The sequence below is a fragment of the Ammospiza nelsoni genome, chromosome 2, assembly GCF_027579445.1.
Source record: "Ammospiza nelsoni isolate bAmmNel1 chromosome 2, bAmmNel1.pri, whole genome shotgun sequence".
In the NCBI taxonomy this organism is placed as follows: domain Eukaryota; kingdom Metazoa; phylum Chordata; class Aves; order Passeriformes; family Passerellidae; genus Ammospiza; species Ammospiza nelsoni.
Genome location: NC_080634.1, coordinates 115,056,327 through 115,078,766, shown reverse-complemented (window position 1 = coordinate 115,078,766; position 22,440 = coordinate 115,056,327). Strand labels below are relative to the sequence as shown.

General features: G+C 47.3%; 1 protein-coding gene across 4 annotated transcripts in view; it reads left to right on the top strand.

Annotated features, from left to right (window-relative positions):
- The window catches only part of PDE9A (phosphodiesterase 9A), a 57,285-nt gene that overhangs the window by 11,659 nt on the left and 23,186 nt on the right, over nucleotides 1–22,440 (top strand). For 2 of the 4 annotated variants that reach the window (XM_059493673.1, XM_059493672.1), the window contains exons 2-7: nucleotides 4,050–4,120; nucleotides 6,618–6,695; nucleotides 7,566–7,609; nucleotides 15,839–15,893; nucleotides 16,747–16,817; nucleotides 21,204–21,288. In XM_059493673.1, the coding sequence (XP_059349656.1) occupies nucleotides 4,050–4,120; nucleotides 6,618–6,695; nucleotides 7,566–7,609; nucleotides 15,839–15,893; nucleotides 16,747–16,817; nucleotides 21,204–21,288 (404 nt within the window). Of the gene's footprint in view, nucleotides 1–4,049; nucleotides 4,121–6,617; nucleotides 6,696–7,565; nucleotides 7,610–13,422; nucleotides 13,560–13,785; nucleotides 13,875–15,838; nucleotides 15,894–16,746; nucleotides 16,818–21,203; nucleotides 21,289–22,440 lie in introns of those variants that run through there. The other 2 variants (XM_059493675.1, XM_059493674.1) reach the window with 2 other exon arrangements.

Below are 22,440 nucleotides of genomic sequence, written 5' to 3'. Positions count from 1 at the left end.
ACATTATTCCAATTGTGTTCCATCAGCACAACTGGCATCGACTCTGCTGGGAGCACAGACCGGGGGACAATCACAGGAACAATCGCACATTCCCACAGAACATCTGAGGCTGGCTGCTGTGCTTCAGAGCACAAGGGAGATGCTCAGAACAGCTCAGCAGGCTGCAAAAGAAGGAAGTTTTAATAGCATGTGCTTTTTGATTAAAAAAAACCAACCAGCTGAGAACAAGCATCCTGAGATGAGTATGAAACTGCGATGGGTGATTCACAAATCCAGTTTTAGCAAACCTAAGTAAAAATGCCAAGTATGGAAAACTGAAAAGCATGTATGGAGATGGCTCATGATCTAGTATCACAGGCTTTGTTTCCTTCCCACTCTTTCACTATTGCATGGAGTAAAAGGAAATATTAAAACTCATCCTCAGTGTGTTGAAAGCTCCTACTGCTTTCTATGAGTCAGGCCAACTTTCTCACCTTTAATGTTCCCTAATAATTTTTTTATCTTTTCCTCTCTTGTCTGTCCTGGTCAATAATAATTGATTTCCAGAATAAGAAACCTCAATACCTGAAATAGCACTCCTGGCACATCACAAGCCTTTGGCCTCTGTTCAGCCACAATTAACATCATCTGCCCAGTTACTGCATGTACCAGTTGTACTCCAATATTCTGCCAGTCAATTTCAGCAGCTATCACTCTGTCAGGATGCTTGGTTCTGCTAGGAGCAGGATTTCAGCCCTATGTGAACTCCACTGGCTATGTTTTATTGCTTTGATTGCTTCTCTGCTTTAATAACCAAGGGTCAGTCTTGACTTTTGAGACACACCCATTTCCCCAGCAGCAGTCACTCCCTGCCTCAGCAATCAGGTGCCTGAAGGTGTTGTGTTTGCAGGGAGTGTCCCAATGAAGCCAGGAATGATGCATCTGGCTCCATGTTCAGAAGGCTAATTTAATACTATATATTATATTACATTACATTACATTATATTGTAGAATACTATACTAAACTATACTAAAGAACACAGAAAGGATACTTACTGAATGCTAAAAAGATAATAATGAAAACTCGTGACTCTCCAGAGTCCTGACACAGCTTGGCCCTGATTGGCCAATGAGTCAAAACAATTCACACCAGAATCCAATGAAGCAATCACCTGTGGGTAAACATTCCACATGAGCAAGACACAGGAGAAGCAAATGAGATAAGAATTGTTTTCCTTTTCTCTAAGGCTTCTCAGCTTCCCAGGAGAAAAATCCTGGGCAAAGGGATTTTTTCAGAGAATGTGAATGCCACATGAAGGTTTTGTGAAGACATTGCCTGGAGTAATTTCACCTGGGGCAGAACACAGGGAAGGTGGGTGTGAGTGTAGGTGTGGGTCACACCCACCTCTAGAAGTGACCGCCATCATCCTCCTTTGTGCCACAAAATCCTGATGCTTTGCTCAGGAGTGAGAATACTCCTCACCACCAGTGAAAACTGAAAGCTGGAGCTTTGCTGAAGTCTCTGTGCACCACCAGGGCAAGCCAGGCCTGTTATACTGTCCAGGCTGTCCTGGTACTTCAGGCTGGCATGCCCTGAGCCCTGAGCAGGCATTAGCTCCACAGCACACCCTGGATCTCCCAAAATTTTCCCATTTCCAGTGGAAGAGCTCTGATTGTCACCCTGTGACACCTCCAGGTGAGGGATTTCCCCTGCAGCCTGAAGGGCATCTTGGAGGAGCAGGGGAACCATGTCACACCAGTGCTGTGACAATTTAGGAACTAAAGCACCTGAAAATCAAGGCTGACAAAGTGAAGCTGCGGGCTTAATTACCTCCTGGCACCCACACCTTTCAGAGGAGGCTTTAATTAGATGATGACTTGTTATTTTTTATTGTGGTCCTCACCTCACTGAACACACAGGGCCTGCTCAATCTGAGAGGGCAGCTGCAGCCCCCCTGTCTCCTCCCAGCTGTCATCCCAGGTGACACATTCCTTATTTCCTGTGTCACCAGCCTCCAGGCTGCTCTGTGGACATGCACACCCCTCATGCCTGTGGTGGGTGGCACCAGAAGCTGTGCATGAGAATGTGGGGTGGTTATAGGGGGCGGAAAAAAATCACATTTCTAACACTCACAAGGAGAGAACTTTGATCTTGACGTCCCTGTTCATCTGCAAAATGCAAATTTCTTGTTCCTCCTGAGATTTGCCATTAGGTCAATCTCCACAAGTGCCTTTGAGCTGCTGCATCCTGAGCTCAGAGGCTCTGGGGCTCTTTCCTGTGGGATGTGAGAGGAGAGGCTGCAGTGCTGGGCAGGGAAGCTGCCCCTCTCCACCCCTACTGGACAAACCATCCCCACTGGACAAACCATCCCCACTGGATAAACCACCTCCACTGCTTGTTGCTGTTCCTGGCTTTAAGGAGAGTCTGGCTACAATGAGATATTTAATTTCTGCCTCCACCAGTCACTCAGAGGAGCTCAGAGTTGCTCTGAGGAAAGGGGCACAACACTGGCAGAAGCATTCAAGTCCCATCCTTCATTCTCATGTCTGCAATTTCTTTTTATTCCACCCACACTTGGCTGTTTTCACTGTCAGGAGAGATCCTTTTCAATGGCTGTTTTCCTCAATAAGTCCACTAGGAACAAAATTTTGATTTAGAGCAATGGAAGATTCAATAGTGCAACGTGCAGCCAACAGAGAAGTGAGTTTGGATTGGGAGCAACCTCAGGGACCTCAGTCACAAGGACAGACATCCTATAAACACAATTATTGAAATGGGACACTCCTCATGCAGAATGCTGCTGTTGAATTCCTGAGTGTTTTTCTTTCAGAGGCAGTGTGCTGTCTCTTAATCCAACAAGACATCAAATTAGGACTCCTGGGTTCTGTTTCTGGCCTGCCACTCACCCATTATAAGATCCAGGGCAAGTAATTTAACAAGCTTTAGATTACAGAGTTTAAATATTGCACTGGGGCGTAGTGAGACTGATGGGAAGTGCTGTAATGGTATCATTAAAGTGCAGGAAAAGCTGGGAGGACCATGACCTACAAGTCCTGACGGACACAGGAGTCTTGGGGAAAATTGTGGCTGGGATTGTGTCACTGAATGGAAAAATGGGACTGGGGATGTGCTGCTCAGTCTTTGCACTGGGTCTGCCTGGTGTGTGTGGAAGGGTGGGAGGATGAAGAGGTGTTTGGGGACATGGGAAGGTAACAGTGGCAAATTTTGTGATTCCAGGTCTGGCTTCTGACCTAGCAACAGGAACATCTGACAGTCTGAGGCAGCCCAGTTCCTGCTCACTGAAGAGAAATACGGGAGAAGAAATGAAAATCTGGGTTTTAGGGATGGGAGTAAGCAGGAGGTGGCACGGATGCCGTTGTCCCTCAGGACTGACCTGGTTTCCTGAAGAAAGAGGAGGACTGGGAGGGTTGGATGGTGTTTTGCAGGGCCTTTTTATAGAGGCTGAGCTTCCTCTCCCACAGGAGACCCTTCTGAGAGGGCTGGGCTCCATTTCCCCGGGCACCTGAGAAAATGGAATTCACGGGGTCAAATTCACCAGGTGGCCTTTCCTAGAAATGTGATAAAGGAGAAAAATAAATGCATTTAATTTGGAATTTTGGCACAAGCTCAGCTCACTTTCAACCTAGTATAAGCTGGTGTGGTCCAAAAAGCAGTGCCCTTTTATACCATCCCATGACCTGCTCAAATCTGGGCAGTTTTCTTCCTAAATCTAGGCTCTTACACTCTTTAATTTACAGCTGTTTTCATCTCACAGCTGCACTGCATTTTAAGGAAGCCCCCTGCTCTCAGCTCACACAGGTTATTGCTCCACTTCTGAACAGCACTTGGGTCTCCAGAGCTTGTTTGTTTTATTGACAAACACACAGGAATTACACAGGAGCAGAGAAATATTCCAGCTCACAAATCAAACCAGATAACTGAAATCACAGACTGTGCCTTGAAATTAGCCCAGTGCATGCCTGAACAGGATTCATATCTCTGTGGGAACTAACCATCCTTTCTCTTTTTCTTCTTTTTTATCCCCCTCTGCTGCTGTTTCCTCTGGAAGGTGATCTTCAGTAAATACTGCAATTCCAAAGATATTATGGACCTTTGCTGCATTGCAACAGGGCTACCAAGGTGGGTCTGTCATTTGTGACATTCATTTCACTTTTATTTCTTTCCTTTGGGAACAATTTAAAGACAGGCCCCAAATTATTTATTTAGCTGCTATTCAGGCTTGTCTCTTGTTTCTGGAAGAATAAACTGGGGCAATCAAGAGCTGGAAAATGTGGAGGCAGGGAATTGAGCCACCTCGGTGTTGGCTGCACACGAGGAACAGAGTAGAATAAAGTAGAACAGAGGAGAAATAATCTAAAATAAAATCAAGGGAAGAAGCCCAGCTCTGAGTACACACAGGTTGGGCACATCTACCACTTATATCTCAGTGCTACATTTTGGCCCATATTGAGTAAAATGCAGGAACATTTTTAGAACCTGTCTTTTAGGGGGAAAAATGAGACTAACAAGAAGTATTGCCACCAGGTAATAAGCTTTCTCTTTAGGAGTTTTAAAATCTAATCCCAGGTATGGGATAGTCAAACACAAAGCACCCCAGCTGAACCATTTTATAGAGCATAAATATCTCCAAATCCATTACCCAGGCCATGTATTTCCTAATTTATGTTGTCTCACAAAGTCTCTGTATCTCTCCTGTTGTAATTTTCCATTTGGGGAAAATCCAAATAGGATTTGTTCCTTTCAACCTCAAGGGCAGTATCCAGCTGAAACCTCAGTGCTGAGAGGGGTCCAGGGTCATGGGAGGGTATCTGGGAAGGGCTGGGATGTGGTGGATGTTGTAACATCCATCCATCCATCCATCCATCCATCCATCCATCCATCCATCCTGATCCATCCACCATCCATCCATCCATCATCTCTGGAAACCCAGGGCACTGGGAATATTTCTCTGTCTGCTCTGGGGTGCCCTGACCCCCAGGGCAGCACTGACTCTGACCCTCATCCATGGAGAAAGTTTCCCAGACTCCAAGATAAGCTAGAATCCGCAAAAGTGTGAAATAGATTATAGAGAGTAGTGTAGGTGTATCACTTGGTGAGAAATTGAGGTTTTGGGATTTTTAGTGTGTTGTGGATGGAAGCAAGATGGAGGGCACAGGGTGTTGTCCTGGGTTTCTTCTTCATGCTTCTTCTTCCTCCTTCTCCATGGGTTTGGGTGGCATTTTGTAATTGGGCAGAAAAGTCCCCATTGCAGCTCTTTGGGATCAGTTATTGGGTTAAAAGGGAAAATAATCCAGGTGTCAGTTCTTAACTGGATAGTTTAGTCTTAAAAGACCTTGTACCAAGAGATTGTTGGGAATTTTGTGCCTTCTAATGAAAAGCTGCAGAACTCACAGTAGTGAGACTGTTTTACTGATAAGAAACAATAAACACCTGAGTGTGAACATGTAACACCATCTCAGGTGCCTTCAATCCAGACCCAGAGAAACCCACAACTGGTACGGCCACAATCATCCATCCATCCATCCATCCATCCATCCATCCATCCATCCATCCATCCATCCATCCATCCATCCATCCATCCATCCATCCATCCATCCATCCATCACCTCCAGGCAGTGGAGCAGGGGAGGGAAGCCCCTCAGTCATTTTCAGAACCCTTAATCACTTCCAGAAGGGGGAATCTGCTGTTTCAATAAGGGCCTGCAGCAGCCCAGGCAGGATGCAACAAGGCAAAGTCTTTATCTCTGGATACACAACTTTACAGTACAGGAAAAGTGCAGGAGAAAAATAAGCCAGTCTTCTAATCATGGGTTTTTTTTACTGCATGACTCCAGCTCTGAGGATTGAAAGATAAAATTGAATTTGCATAAGCTGTTGGACAGAATTAATGCCCTTTGCTGTTTGTTCTATTTCCTCCTATTTGACATTAGAGAGGTTAATAACTCTCATTTTCCTGTGATGTCAAAGACTTCCACTCCATCACCCAGGAAACTTTGTTCAGCAGTTTTAATCACTCACAGTCAGGGTGTTCATATTTGGCATTTTATTTTCATCAGAAGATTTTGAAAGGAAAATTGCATTTCAACCAGGATCCTGGAGCCAAAGTAAACCTCCAAGGTTTACATCTGAGCCTATGAGATCACCCTTAGCACAGTAATTAAAAAAGAGAAAGACCCCATATTCAGCAAGATATTTGTTTTGTTTGTTTTGGTAAATGAATAACTAAATAAGTTCAAGATATTCATAGCACCAAAAGTCATTTGTATGGGATGAGTCAATACGTAACTGCTGAGTCAATCTATCACAAAATACAGCTTTTTAACAGAAATTATTATTCAGTGAGTCAAGAGAATAAATGAATTAGCAGGGAGCAAGGTCTGCTCTGAGATCAAAAATTATCACACTTCACATTTTTCATGGGTGAAGCACTGAGCCTTCCCTGCCCTGGGCTTTGACTCTTTCTGCTCTGAGGTAACAGAGGTTACCAGGCCAGAAGCAAGGAGAAAAGAAGCATCTGCAGGAGGGAGGATGGCTCTGCATCCCGTGCAGCAGCAGCACAGAATTCCAGCTGGCATTTCCAGGTCACATAACCCTCTTTGGAACTTGCTTTTTTCAGGAACACCACCATCTCCCTGCTGACAGCAGACAACTGCATGGTGTCCATTGACCCCACGATGCCTGCCAACACTGAGAGGTGAGCCCCGCTGCCACCTGCTCCCCCAGGACAGGCTCAGCCCCAAGGCAAGGCAGGGGCAGCCTGCAGAAGGTTTTTGTGTGCAGTGGGAGGGGATGGCAGAAGAAATGTGTGCTGGCCTGTAGCACGAGTGATGGTTGGGAAGATTTTTGGTTTATTACAAAACTTTTACTTGTTAAAGCAAGAGTAATTGTCTTAGGGAAAAAAAATCCTGCTTTTAAGTGTTTAATGTAGAACATCTATTCCCATCTCTCCCTGTTTGCTGTCAAAGGTCTCTTGTTCCCCCACTCCTGATTGCTCTGCAGGGCACAACCAGCAGATTACTTAAAAAGCAAACTCAAAATCTGTGATCCGTGATGAGTTCAGGTCTCTTCATTGCTGGCTTTGGCCCATATTTCATGATGACTTTTCAATGCCTTTATTGCACTGTGTGGTGCAGCCCCAGCAGCTGGGAGGGAGCTCCTGCACAGGACAGGGCACAAACACAGAGCAGAGGTTGTGGCTGCCCCATCCCTGGGAGTGTCCAAGGGCAGGCTGGACAGGGCTCTGAGCAGCCTGGGATGCTGAAGGGTGTCCCTGTCCATGGCAAGGGGCTGGGAATGGATGATTTTTAAAGTCCCTTCCAACCCAAATTCTATGGTTCTATGATTCTGTTTCTAAATCAGAGAATGTAATAATTCTGTTTCTAAATTCTCTGTAAATCAGAGGGTTGTGTGTTCAGAAAAAGTGCCCATTGCTTATTCAAACTCACAGGTTTTAAGAGAGCTTGAGATATCTTCAGATACTTCTTTGTACTTCTCAGGGAGAACAGATGTGAAATACAAACTGCATTTGAACGTTGCTAACATCAACCCTCTGTGGCTCTTCCAGGTCTCCATACAAAGTGATCCCAGTTATGACTGAGCAGCTCTCAGGTAAAATGGCCCTTTGGAGCTGAATCCACTAAATCTGAATTAAGTAAAGCTGAATTTTCAAACATTTGCATGTGGAAATTATGTGGCCATGAGGCAAAAACCCAAAGATGTCAGTGTCATGGTTGTAGCTGCAGCAGAATAAGAAGTGTTTGATCACAGTGTTCTGCAGGAAAGCTTAAAAAATGTGCCTGGATTTCAATGAATGTGAGGATCAGGTGAATGGTTGAGTTCAGGGAACTTGCTCTGGTCTGACTCAGCACTCCTGATGCCCTGGGGGAATACTTGCATGGACCAGTGGGGGTTTTTCAGGCAAGAAAAATGAAAGTCTGTTCTACAATGTTTTGTTAAACCTGCCCATTCCTCTGCTGGAAAGCTGAGCACAACATTTGAGCCTTGTGTTATTTCCAAACGGCCGAGGAGAGAACATAATTTCTGCTGTGGGCATGGTAGCTGTAAGTGTGATAAATATTTAAATTCACCTGACAAGATTAAAGAGGGCCTGGGTGAAAGAAAACATTTGGAGCACATTCCCCAGCCCCAGGCAGGGCTGGAATGCCTCTTCTCCCACTCCTCTTTGCTGTCAGTACCATGCTCTCAGACACTGGAGCAGAACTTTGGCTTGGGGCAATCCCTGTGAGCATCTGGCTCATGATTTCTCTCATCTGTGCAGCTGCACAGTCTCCTGCCACTCACACCAGGACACTCTGGAGCCACAGGGAGAGGCTGGCAGGGCTGCAGCAGGACAGGGGATGTCAGCCGGGGACACTCCTTGGAGCAGTCAAGTGTGAAGATAGGAGAGACAAAGGGCACGAGGTTGTGATTGTCCTGGAAACACAGAACAGCAGTGAGACAAAGCCTGGGGCTGGAAAAAGTGGTGTGCAGGAGTGGGTGAGCTTGTTGGGATGGGAGAGGTGATGTTTTGGTGGTCCCACCTCATCTTCTGCCTTAGGGTTCTGGATTATGGATGGAAACTGACACTCTGACACTCTGAAATTATTCATTTCATTAAAATCACTGTGTTTTCTTCAAGGAGAGGCACAGGGAACTGAGGCTGTTCCCTGAGGCATCTGCCTTGGCAGAAACATCTGGAAAGGAGGATGTGGGGAGGACACAGAGGCAGCAGCAGGGAGATTGTGCAGGGAGCAAAGGTGAGCAGAGAGCACAGAGGGTAGGGAACAGGGAAGAGCCACTGTGAGATTTGTGAGAAGCCATAAACAAATCCCATATCAGTGATTGCCAGTCACACGTGTGACTGCAAAGGGGAAGGAGCTGTCTGCCAAAGTGTTTCCTTATTGTGACAAACCCTGCTGCAGCAGCAGCATCACTCTGCTGCTCTGGGAGCACAGTCTGCTTTATCACAGGAGAAAAGGTGGGGTGAGCACGTGGCTCTGTGTCCCAGCTGCTGTGAGTAACCCCATGGCAGAGAAATGGAGACAGCGTGGCTCCAGCAGGGAATGCCACGGAGTTACACCAGCTGAGGAGCTGATTGAGGGGATTTCTAGAAAACACACTCCTTTTTGAATGTATTTTTGTTATTCCCCTAACATGGAGCTAGCAGTGTATTTTTATAGGACCGTGGATGACTTTTCACACTCTCCCAAGGCCCTCATTTTTCATCCCCAGCTGACAGCACACGGCTCTGCTTTGTGCAGAGCACAGCTCACTGTGTCAGCAAGACCTCTCTTCACTCCCTGCATTTCATAAAAAAAGGATTTCCAAAGATCTTGAGCTGAAAAGGGCAAGAAAAATCCTGGCCATAGATTGCCAAAACATAAGACGGAGTCTGCTGTGGAAAGAGGCAGAAAGTTGAGCTGAGTGTGATGGAACTAATGTTCCTTGGTGCCTTTTTTCTCTTTCACATGGCTTGTCATTAATCTTAAGCATTCCTGACATTTTGCTGACAGTAGGAAGAATAAACAGAGTGGGAAATTGTTCCTTTTCATTAAAAGAAAAAAAAAAATAAAACAACCCAGCTCTGTTCTGTTCTTCACTTCTCACACAACTCTGCCTGATTCCCAAAGCATCTCATCCAAATGGGTGCCAAAAAGGGGGTCACCCCAATTTTCACAGTGGTGGGAGGTAATGCACCTCTCCCAGCAGACTCCCAGGCAGCTGCAGGAGAATGGCACAGGGAACAGAGGCTGTAAAAGGTGGGATTGGGAAATATAATCCTTGGGGAAGAAAAACATGAGCAGTGGCTGCTGTCCAGCAGAGGAGATCTCTACTGGAGTCCTGCTAAGGAACAGTTCTTCATTTCCTGGCCATGGTCATGGGACAGGGCTGGAAATAAAAGCATCATTATTATTCCAGAGAGTGTGGGATGCAGCAGCCATGGATGTGTCAGGGGTCAGCTGTCTGCAAGTGTTGGGATCAGAGTCAGGATTAGGGTTAGGGTCAGGATTAGGGTTAGGGTTAGGATTAGGGTCAGGATTAGGGTTAGGGTCAGGGCTAGGGTTAGGTTTAGGGTTAGGGTTAGTGTCAGGATTAGTGTTAGGGTTACGGTTAGGATTAGGGTCAGGGTTAGTGTTAGGATTAGGGTTAGGATTGGGGTTACGGTTAGGATTAGGGTTAGGATTAGGGTTAGGATTGGGGTTAGGGTTAGGATTAGGATTAGGGTTAGGGTCAGGATTAGGGTTAGGGTTAAGTTTAGATTTAGGATTAGGGTCAGGATTAGGGTTAGGATCAGGGCTAGGGTTAGGTTTAGGGTTAGGGTTAGTGTCAGGATTAGTGTTAGGGTTACGGTTAGGATTAGGGTCAGGGTTAGTGTTAGGATTAGGGTTAGGATTGGGGTTACGGTTAGGATTAGGGTTAGGATTAGGGTTAGGATTGGGGTTAGGGTTAGGATTAGGATTAGGGTTAGGGTCAGGATTAGGGTTAGGGTTAAGTTTAGATTTAGGATTAGGGTCAGGATTAGGGTTAGGATCAGGGCTAGGGTTAGGTTTAGGGTTAGGGTTAGGATTAGTGTTAGGGTTAGGGTTAGACTTCGGTTTAGGTTTAGGCTTAGTTTTAGGTTTAGGTTTAGGTTTAGGTTTAGGTTTAGGATCAGGGTTAGGGTTACGGTTATGTTTAGGGTCAGGATCAGGGTTGGGATCAGGTTTAGGGTTAGGGTTAGGATCAGGATTAGGCTTAGAGGACAGTTACGGTTAGGTTTAGGTTTCGGGTCAGGATTAGCATCAGGTACAGGGTCAGGATCAGGTTTGCGGTCAGGATTCTGGTCAGGTTCAGGGTTAGGGTTCGAGCGGCCTGAGCTGGCTGGCTCTGAGCCCATGAAGCTCCTGGATGACACCCTGTCCCTCCTCCTATGGCCCTGGAGCAGAAGATTCTTGGCTATCAAAGCAGAGCATCAAAACCCCTGTGGCAAAACCTTTTCTCTGTGGTATTTTAATTTCCAAGCCCATTGAATGAGCATCTTGTCCCTCCCCCCAGCAGAAGGGCTCTGGTCTGTGTCCTCCTGGTGGAACTGGCTCACAGCTCACAAACTGATGGCTGTGTTGTTGTTTTAATTAGTAAGATTCATGCACTTCTAGATTTGACAGGGGTGACAATTAAATGAACAAACCCTATTAGCAGCACCCTCTTGAGGGATAAAATTGAAATCTGTTTAATTTCTGATTGTGCAGAAGAAGGAGCTGTTATGGAGTCAAAAGTGCTCCTGACAGGACAGGAAAACATTCTCAGGGAATTTCTGACTGCTCCAAAGTTAGGGCAGCAAAGCCCAGCATTGCTGCACTGGGATGATTTTCCCCATGGATGATTCAATACCTGAGATCTTGTGTGGTTTGGTACTGGTAAAACGACAGAAATTTGTCACTTGGTCTAAATCTTATTCTGGCACCTCTCTCTTCTCCTTTTGGAGTCTTGTTCATGCTCTCAGCTCAGGCAAGACTGAGGAGGCAGAGACTGGGAGAGAAAAATCCTCCTCCCGCTGCTGCTCCGTGCACTGGGATGTGGCCAACTCCTTTGGGATTGCTCACCTGATGGGGAATTTGCATGCAACAGCCCGAATTAACCTGAGCTGTGAATTACATCCATCTGGGGCTCCATGTGACAGATTCATGGATGTGGGCTCGGGCTTAAAATTCACCCCTTCCTGAGGCTTTTGTCCACCTGGCTCCTTGTGGGTTTTTTTAATTCCTCTGACTGCCCTGATCCAAGCAAACCACAGAAAGTGAAATGCAGAGAGCAGCCTGAGCCAGATGATACAGGGCAGGGATTCACCAGCCTGACACTGGCAAGGAAAGGGAGATGCCCGTGCCCTCCCAGCCTTGCTTGGCCAAAGCAGAAAAACCAGGGGGAATCCAAGCCATTCCCCCAGCCCCAGGGACTCCCTGCCCACAGCCTGTGAGGCTGGCAGGGTGGCAGGGGCTGACAGAAGCTGGCAGGGTGGCATGGGCTGGCATGGGCTGGCAGGGTGGCAGAAGCTGGCAAGGTGGCAGGGTGGCTGGGGCTGGGGCTGGCAGGGTGGCAGGGGCTGGGGCTGGCAGAAGCTGGCAGGGTGGCAGGGTGGCAGAAGCTGGCAGGGTGGCAGGGGCTGGCAGAAGCTGGCAGGGTGGCAGGGTGGCAGAAGCTGGCAGGGTGGCAGGGGCTGGCAGAAGCTGGCAGGGTGGCAGGGTGGCAGGGTGGCAGGGGCTGGCAGGGTGACAAAGGGAGTCACGAGAGGATGGAGGCATCTCCCTGGCTGCGATCCCAGAGGGTGAGAGGCTGCAGGAAGAGGCTCTGTGAGTAGGGTGGTGGAAGCAGAGGGTGCCTGCCAGTGGGTAATAACCCATCTGTGCCAGGGCAGCTCAACTGAGCTGCTCAGAGTGCCCCTGGTGCCAGGCTGGCAGGGAATTTGGGCTCTCCCTGCCAGCCTCCCACCCAGCCACGGCAGGGGCACAGGAACAAACGCTGCTGCCAAATCCCCCACACCTGCTTCGCTCCCAGGACCTGCTGGGGACGAGGCAGAACAGCTCCTTTCTCCACGGTGTCCTGGCCAAGCTCCCTGCTGAGCTTGGCAGAGGCCATAGGGCAAAGAGCAGGAGTGGCACAGAGCCCTGGGCAGCCTGAGCTCTGCCCAGCATTAACCATTGCAGCATCTTCTGGGGTATTCTGGTTGTCTTTTGTCAGCTGCAAAACACCCAGGGTGTTGTGCAAAAAGATGGCTTGCTGAACACCTGCATCTGTAAATATTGCTGGTTTGAAGTGAGGGGGAAGAAAGGGGATGTTTTTGGGGGATGCTGCAACAGGACCCTCAGTAAAGCACCCAGGGCTGCTGCCAGGGCTGCTTGCAGCAGGATTTCCTTTTCAGAGAGGGAATTGCAGCAAAACAAAGGAAGCAATCTGAGGGAAAAGGTATCTGTGTGAATCTGGGGCTTTAGCCCTGCCCAGGGGTATAAAAAAATGAGACAGACGGTAATGAAGGGAGCAAAAGCCCCCTTAGCCCTCCTGTTTTACAAAGGAGGGGACAAACAAGAGTAAATTATGTCAGATCAATGTCTCATTTTCTTCAGAACCCGGGGTTACCAAAGGTCTTCCCTTTGGAAAGGAACAGGGCAGAGAAATGGATCTTTGTCTCTTTAAGATGAGGCGAGCTGCCACTCTTAGTCATATATCTTTACTGCACCCTAGGGTTATAAAAACATACATCTTCATTTTGAAAGTCTTTTATTACATCCATAAACATCAGATTGCAGCTGACTGTTCCCTGGATGGGAATTTCTTAGTCCTCTGAGTGAGTTTTGACAGGGGGAGGGAGTGAAAGTAAGATTGTTGGGGTTTGGTGTTTTTTTTTTTTTTTTTTTTTTTTTTTTTTGCTGGAACAGTGTTTATAGGGAACTTGTCAGTCTCTGGCACGCTCCAGCCACTGTCAGAGGGCTGAGCAGCCTCGAAGGGAGAGGATAGGGGTTGGTTTCTCTGCTTTTCCTGCTTGTTTCCCCTGTTGGACTCTGTGCCATCCCAGGTGCTGCCCACGGTAAGTTTTCCTCCTCTCTTAAATAGGCGTTTGCTTTGTTTCAGCGCTTGATTTTTGTGAGAAAAAGTGGAAAATGGGTCTTTGTGAGAAGAAGCAATTTCTGTTTTCTCTGCTGGGAGCTGGGGGGGGGGGGGGGCGGGCAAAAGGGAAAAAAAAAGAGGGAATTAGATCTGAGACCTTCAGAGCACAGAATTCTTGCTCCAGTTTCGAGGCACAGGGGGTAACAGGCAAATTGTTTTGACCTGTGATGTGAATGCTCCTGACAAGTATTGCTGATGTCTCTAATACCCGAGGAATTGCAAATCCTTTCAACAGGTACAAGAGCTGTTATTTGGAAATCAATGGTAAATGCTGGGCTGTATTTCTGTCTGATGTGTTTTGCCTGGGTGATTGCACTTGTGAGGTGCTGTGTTCCCTCGGGGAAGGACAAAAAGTATCTGCAGAAATGCCATGGGGTGTTTCTGTGTGGGGTATAAATAAATAGGTGTTCTGAGATCTGCAGTGTGTTTCTGAGTGCACTCAGTGCTTCCTTCCCTTGAGCACACCCCCAGTGCAGGAATCTCTGCAGCACTTTGGGGCAGTTTGCTTTAGCTGCTGGGGGAAAGAGGGAACAATCCCAAAACAGCATCTCAGGGCTCAGCAAAGGTGATTTGGGCTTCCCCTTTTTGTGTGGACATGCTAAAAGATGGGAAAACATTGCTGTCATACTTCTTCCTTCCTAAAGTGTGCTGTCCCTTGAAATCTAGAGTCCTGCTTTGAGGGGTTGTTTGCTTTTCCTTGTGCTGGGAATTACAATCCTGTGATTTTCTTGGGAAGAAGCTGGGGCTTCATCAGCCTGACTTTCCTGAGGCAGCAGGAGATCCTGAGAGCCCACAGGGCTCCCAGTGTGGAGGAACTCAGGGAACAATGGGATCTTGACAGGATCCCTGTGGCAGCTCCGTCCAGGCTGTGCTCTCAAGGGAAAAGGGGCTGGAAAGTTGTACCCTGCTGTGTCCATCCCACAGACCGGGAAGGGCAGAGCTCATTCTGCAGGGACAGCACTTTGTCATCTCGTGTTTGCCTGGAGTTTGTGCAAGGCAGCACAATCCTCAGGCATTTGCACCAGGAAAATAAATAAATGGTTCTCCAGGATAAGACTGAAAGGCAGGCTGGGTTTTATTTAGTGTTCATGGGCTGTGGGGCTGTTCATGGGCTGTGGGGTTGTTCATAGCTGTGGGGCTGTTCATGGACTATGGGGTTGTTCATGGCTGTGGGGTTGTTAATGAGCTCTGAGGTTCTTCATGGGCTGTGGGGCTGTTCATGAGCTGTGGGGCTGTTCATGGGCTGTGGGGTTGTTCATGTGGGGTTGTTCATGGGCTGTAGGGTTGTTCATGTGGGGTTGTACATGGGCTGTGGGGTTGTTTATGAGCTGTGGGGTTGTTTATGAGCTGTGGGGCTGTTCATGGGTTGTGGGGCTGTTCATGGGTTGTGGGGCTGTTCATGGGTTGTGGGGTTGTTCATGAGCTGTGGGGTTGTTCATGAGCTGTGGGGCTGTTCATGGGCTGTGGAATTGTTCATGTGGGGTTGTTAATGAGCTCTGGGGTTGTTCATGGGCTGTGGGGTTGTTCATAGCTGTGGGGCTGTTCATGTGGGGTTGTTAATGAGCTCTGAGGTTGTTCATGGGCTGTGGGGCTGTTCATGAGCTGTGGGGCTGTTCATGGGCTGTGGAATTGTTCATGTGGGGTTGTTCATGAGTTGTGGGGCTGTTCATGGGCTGTGGGATTGTTCATGTGGGGTGTTTAATGAGCTCTGAGGTTGTTCATGGGCTGTGGGGCTGTTCATGAGCTGTGGGGCTGTTCATGGGCTGTGGGGCTGTTCATGTGGGATTGTTCATGTGGGGTTGTTCATGAGCTGTGGGGTTGTTCATGGGCACTCTGTCACAGAGTGCTGGTGGTGTAGAGACACCGACTGTGAGCAGGAAATTTCAAAAGCCAGGTGGGGTTCTTGGTGTCCCACCCAAGGTCTGTGAAAGGGTCTCCAGAAAGGGCAGCCTTAAAACAAGCCACCTCTCAGACACTCAGCCTCCAAAAAATAAAACTTCTGGGAAACCTGTCTGTAATCTGCAGGAAAAGAAAGGCAGGTGAGACAAGGAGCCATTTCCAAACCCTGTCACTCTTCAAAGCACCTAAACAATTTTTTGGCCTCCCCATCAGAACTGGAAGCCCACTTTGCAGAAGGGCTGAGGGTATCTTTCCTTTCTTTTTTTTTTCTCATGTCCTCTTTCTATTTTTTTTTTTCAGAGAAAGAAGAATTGTTCCAGAATTTATTGGGACAGATTGCTGAGCAGTTCTCGAGGTAAGAAACTGAACATCATTATTAATTTAAAATGCTGTTTCTTCTATCTACCCGAAGTGAAATTTTCACAGGAGGCAGAGGGGCATTTAAGACATCTTTCAAATCCCACTCTGCCTGCCAAATTTAGGTCTGGGACACATTATTTCCTGCTGACAGCAATACAGTAGCTCAAACCAAAAGCAATTTCAGTGATTATCTTTGATCTAAAAAGGAGATCAAGTAGTAAATGCTCCTTCCCTCTTAGGAAGCAAAAGAAACGCTTCTTCGTTGAGCAGCCAAATCATCAGATTTGTTTCGTTTTCCCCTTTATCACCCAAAAATGTCTCTCCTCAGAGAGGATTTCTCCACATCTGTGTAGCTGCTTATTTAATCCCAGCTGGTTTCAATAAGGCAGATCAGTCCCAGAAATCAGCAGCGTAACTTGGCAGGAGGGGAGGAGATTTCAGAGCCTGCAGACACCAAGACGCTGCTCTTGGACAACCATGAATTACCAATTGAACAATTAGGAATTACCAATTGAACAATTACCAATTTAACTTTGCTTCCCTGGGGGGGGTACAGTAGCAAGGCACTGCTGAGAGAGGGGCAGATGAAGTGTTGTAGAGCCACAGGACATTCCCAGGGCCATAAAAAATATATCTCTTGTTAATTTTTCTGAAAATTAAACCCAGGTGTATTTTCTGCCCCAGTGTTAGCATTTCCATGGAAAATTTGCTTTTCCTTATGACAAATGTGAGCTGGGCAGATCAATCATAGAGATACAAATATGGACATTTCTAGCAGAAGTCCATAGCATCTAGGGTAGGTAGAGCATGAAATGTATGCCATTAATACATGAGGGTTTTCTTTCCAGGGTTTTTAAAATCAATGAACTGAAAACGGAAGTAGCTAATCACTTGGCAATGCTGGAGAAAAAGGTTGAATGTGAGTGTCCCTTTATTCCTATCACAGTGGGAACTGGTGCCTTGTGACCTCTGACCTGTCCTGCTCCTCCACTTTCTCTAACCCCTTGTAATTTGGCCAACTCTGAGCCCTCAAGGCCACAGGTCAGCCCGTGGGGATGGTGGGGATGTGGGGACCAGGGTGGGCTGGCTGGTGCTGCCAGCATCCAGCGCTCTTCCTGTCCCCCCTCTGAGGGGCTGCTGAGCCCTCCACTGAGCTTTGGGGCTGGGGCCACGTCCTGCTGCTCCCATGTCCCTGTGGCACAGGGTCTCCACCACCCCCTGTCCATCTCCACCTCCCAGCCCCTGGCCAGCCCTCCCATGTCCCCCATGGCCCAGTGGTCTGTCACCTCCTGCACGCAGCAGTGACCTCCCCATCCCTCTGCACCCCCTGATCCTCTGACTCTGAGGAGCTGAGCCCACCCTCACTGGGGCTGTTTGGTCTGTAATTCCAGGGGGTAACACCCTCCTGCTGCTCTCAGTCCCATCCCTCACAGAATTCACAGAATCACTGGGTTGGAAGAGACCTTAAAGATCATTGAGTCCAGCCCAGCCCCAACAGCTCAACTGAGCCCTGGCACCCAGTGCCACATCCAGGCTTTGTTAAACACACCCAGGGATGGGGACTCCACCACCTCCCTGGGCAGCCATTCCAGAACTTTCTCGCTCTTTCCATAAAAACCTTTTCCCTGCTATCCATCCTGTATTTCCTTTGGTGCAGCTTGAGGCTGTGTGCTCTGGTTGTGTCAGTGCTGCTGGAGCAAGAGCCCAGCCCCAGGTGAGCACAGGCACCTTTCAGGAGCTGTGCAGAGTGATGGGGGCAGCCCTGAGTCTCCTTTTCTCCAGGCTGGGCACCCCCTGCTCCCTCAGTAATTCCTTGCACTGTAACACAACCATATTTTTACAGTGCAACAGCCAAATTCAACTCACCTGCTCAATGAGCTCCTTTCCTGGGTTTTTTGGTGGTTTTGTTTCCCCCTGTGCAGTTTCTCAGTTGTTTCAGTACATCAGGCAGAACACAGGTCCCAGAGAAGCAGGGAAGGCTGTGAATAAAGTGCTGCCATCCAATTTTGACTTCTAACCCCCTGTGTCCTTGAGGATGCTCAGGGGCATGGGAGAGCCTTTCCCAGCACTACAGCTGCAGAAACAACTTTCCCACTAGGGCTGTCTGGGAAAAAAAAGAGTTTCTGGTTCTTGAAACTTCCCCTGACCAGAAGCTACCTTGACCCTGCAGCTGCTCAGGGAGACTGATCCCTCTGTCAGCAGAGGGAGGAAGAAATGTCCTGATTTGAGGAGCAGCTGCAGGGAAGCCTCTCCCTGTGGCCACCCCATCCTCAGGCTCCTGGTGCTGAGGGATGTCCATGGAGGGGGCAACCTGCAGCTTTCCTACCCCCAGAAATGAACCCAGGTATGGATTCCTCCAGTTTGGCTGCTGCTCCTCCCAAGGCTCTGCTGGTTTATTCTTTGACCCCCCCCCCCAAAAAAAAGAGAAAAGAAAAATGAGCTCAGCCACTCTGCATTTTCAAACTTCTGCCCAGCTCCATTCCTCAGGGCTAAATGCCATGGGTTAGAGCACATGAGGTAAACTGTGGGTCTCTGTGTCCCCTTGGCAGCCCAAGAAAGGAACAATCCCAGCCAGCCAGGGGCTGCTTTTGGGATTCCTGGCACAGCTCTGCCTCTCAGCACTGGCACAGGGGGGAGATAACCATGGCATCCATGCCATTCCTGGCAGGAAAAACTGAGCACCTGCCCAGTGCAGCACTTAATTCAGTGCTGGTTTAGGGAAGGCAGCATGCCCAGAGCCATGCAGGTGGATGAATTCCCTGCTCCCCAAAGGAGGATTCTCTCCCTGGGTGGGTCCCACTGCTGATGGAACCAGCAGCTGATGGAGCAATCCATGGGAAGGAACTCCCTGGGCTGCCCCTCTGCTCCACACCAGACTTCCAGAGCTTGCAACAGAGCCCATTCTGCAGCATTCTGAAATAACTCCCTGGGCTGTCATGTGTGAGAAGCAAAACCGTGGGAGAGAGGGAGTGTCCAACCTCCCTGCCTGAGCTGGGCTCCCAGAGGCTGCTCTGAGCCATGTTTCACTGCTGGATTCAGCCCAAGGATCTCTTTAGACAGCACAGGGTCTTTTCAGAAGGTATTTCTCACTGCAGAATAATGTATTGAGCCCTTAATCAGTGCACATGACACGGCCATTTATCATTTGCAAGCCAAATGTGGAAAGAATTGTGCTTTTTATTTTGCCTTTTCTCCTGCCTCCTTCAGAGATCCCTTTTCCACCACTTCCACATGTGCTCTCCAGGATTTCTTCCCCAGAGGGGACGTGTGTGTGTGGATAAGTGCTCATGACAGCACCACATCTGCACCTCCCATGAAATGTTCTCAGCTTCCTTCCCATTCCTAGAGGCCTCACCAGAGATGTGTTTTCAGGGAGCCAAATCTTTTAGTTGATTTTTAAATCCCAGCTAAAGCTTGTCAGTTCCCCTTGGAAAATGAGCCCATGCAGAGCAAGCACTGGGAAAGTTTTGTCCCATAGCTTGACTTTGCACAGCAGCCCACACAAGAACAAGGAAACTGCCAAAAAACCCTTTGCAATTTGTCAGCACTTCACATCTACCTTAAGAAAATAATTATGTAAAATTCTCTGCTTCCCCAAAGAGATTTGGGATGAAAACCAATGAGAAAAATGCTCAGGGCTGCCCATTTTGCACCAGAACTCCTCTTCTCCCAGCACTTGCCTGCCCCATTTCCCTGTCACTGATAACTCTGCTTGGCTCCTACTGCTTCAAATAAGCACTGGCCACCAATTAGACACCTTGGAAAATGGAATTTCTCCCAGGTGAATGCACCAGTGTGGTACAGAGCAGCACAGGGCCTGCAGGTCAGCTAGAGATGACCATCAGCAGTTGAACAAAGCACCCAAAAAATGCAGGTATCCAGAACTAAGATATCCAATGAGCAGCTTGTCTGCATCACCACGTTGTGATCACCCAAAGAAATTGACTGTAACAATGACAGATGAAAAAATATAAATGCCTAAATGGGATTTTTAGGAGAGCATCCCTGTAAACAAAAATAAACTAACACCCTTTTCCCTTTCCTCTCCTAATATAATAATTTATATCAACATAATAATAAAACATATTATAATATTATAATATATATAATAATATATAATATAATAGAACTTATAATTATATATAAATATTACAATATATATTATATAATATATAATATATAATATATAGTGTATATATATAATAATATATATAATAATCAGACACATCTCTTTCCCTTTTCCCAGCTGCAATCTTTGTTGTTACTCTCCTAAAGGTAAACAAAACTGAGGTCTCTGCTTATCTCCAGAGCTGTGCCCTTCAAGGCAGGGCTTTATCACTTGCTCTCCAGATAAGTGAGATCCAGACTGTGATTTTCTAAGAAAGTTGCTGAATACTGATTTTCCTCCATGCAAACAAGGAGTTCAGTAAACAAATGAGCTGTGAAATGATTGCATGTGAATGACATGCAGTGATAAATGGAGCTGTGTCCTTGATCACACTGACAGTGCAACGAGGGGGAAAGAAAAGGGAGAATTATTCTCACTATTCTCACACTCTCATTGCACTGGGCTCTCTCAGCTATGGGGAATAAAGTGCCCTGCTGCATAAAAAGGCAATCAAACTTTTTGCCTCATGGCTCTCACAATTACATGCAGAAGGGAAATATAGGATTTTCTGTGCTTCATGTAGAAATAACCTTTGATTACAGAATTGATTGGCAAAAAGAAGTGACAGGATTTCAATAGCTTAAAAAAAATCTATCATTAGAGCCAAATTTTCAACATTTTTCTCTCTGCATCCCCTCTGCATTCTCACTTTGGTTTTTCTGTATCCAGCAATGCCTCCCAGAGCTCCTTAATGCTCTGCATGAACTTCCGAATTAAAACCTTTTATCTTAATGGGAATTCTAATCCTGCCTGGACGTGTTTGCATAGCCCTGCTTATCATCCCATCAGGGGAGTGGGGCTTTTTCCTGCTCAGGATTTCCTCTGATTCCTGCTCTGCAGCCCAGGAGTGAAGGCACCAGAGGAGCAGCCTGCTGCTGTGCAGAAGCTGAGATGTTTTAGCCATCGAGTGAATCCAAGCTCTGTGGGTGTTATCTGCGTTGGCAGCAGAGAATCCCTGTGTGTTTCCAGGGTCTCCTCTTGCTTTGGCAGCACCTCTCACCTGTGGGAGAGCCCAGGCAGCCTGTGGGAGCCGGATAACCCCACTGGCAGAGCTCCCTGAAGTTTTGCGCCATTGTGAAACCAGACCCTGCGACTTCTGGCCATGGTGACAGCCCTGTTTTTTCCCTTTGTTGGCAGTGGAAGGCCTGAAGGTGGTGGAGATTGAGAAATGCAAGCGTGACATTAAAAAGATGAGGGAGGAAATGGCAGCAAGGAGCAGCAGGTAAGTTCTGCTTGGCACCCAACCACAGGAGTGTCTGGTTTCAAACCCTCATGCAACATTTCCACTCAGAATTATCTCCTGGGCTTAGAAGTAAAAGAGCAGGGAAACCAATAACCATCAATGACAGAGGTTTTAATTTACTATTTGAAGATTTATAGCCATTCACCAGTTAATTTAGCTTGGGCCATGGGAATAGAGAAAAAGGTCCTGGGAGTTATTTGTCACCATACAGAATGGGAATTCTTCATCCAGATTTACTGGGGGAGAGAGAGAGAGAGAGAATGGGAAAAGAACTTCTGCACACTGCAGCTTTTGGTTGGGAACCAGTTAGCACTCGAATCAGCTCCAATATATTCTGGGAGATTACCAAATAAATATGTAGCAGCTCCTCTAATTATGATCTCATGCTATTATAAATCACCCGTTTCAAATTCAACAAGAAATTGGGAATTTGCATTCTAATGCAAGGGCTCATTGTGATGGTGGAGCTGGGTTTTGCTGTAATTAAAACAGCAGCAGAAAAAATTGCATTTCCTACGGTGCGTGGTCTCAGCTGGAAAACAGCCCCTGTGTCACTGAAGTGCCCCACTAGGACAAACAAATCACTCTGAGATTGGGAATACTCCTGGGAAAGATGCTGGAGAGGAATGTACCCTGCTGCTCAAAATGGGGGTGAAGGGGATTTTTCTGGGGAGGAATATACCCTGCTGCTCAAAATGGGGGTGAAGGGGATTTTTCAAAGGTAACTTTGCTGTCTTGACAGCCTCGGGGTCAAATTGTCTGACCCTTAATCAAAACTGTTTCCTGTGGAGGGCAGTGGAAATGTGCTAAAAGATTCAGGCTTTATAATCACTCGTTTTTGTAAATGTTGCCATGCAGATATGTCAGGAGGCACAATGATAATTCATTGCCATGAAGTCCAAGGTCAAACTCAGCTGTCATATTAGCATAAAAGCAGAGTAACATTATTAACCTCAGATTTATGTGCCTCAGCAGGGTGGAATGCAGTCTGCCCTGTGACTTGAATCATTTCTTTTTGGGGTGTGTGGAGAAATCTCATTAGAAAAATCCAAGCCCAGGCTGGCCGCCAATGCAGGAGCATGTGTGCTGGTTTGTGCTGGGTGTGATGTGAGGAACGTGTGTGCCCATGTG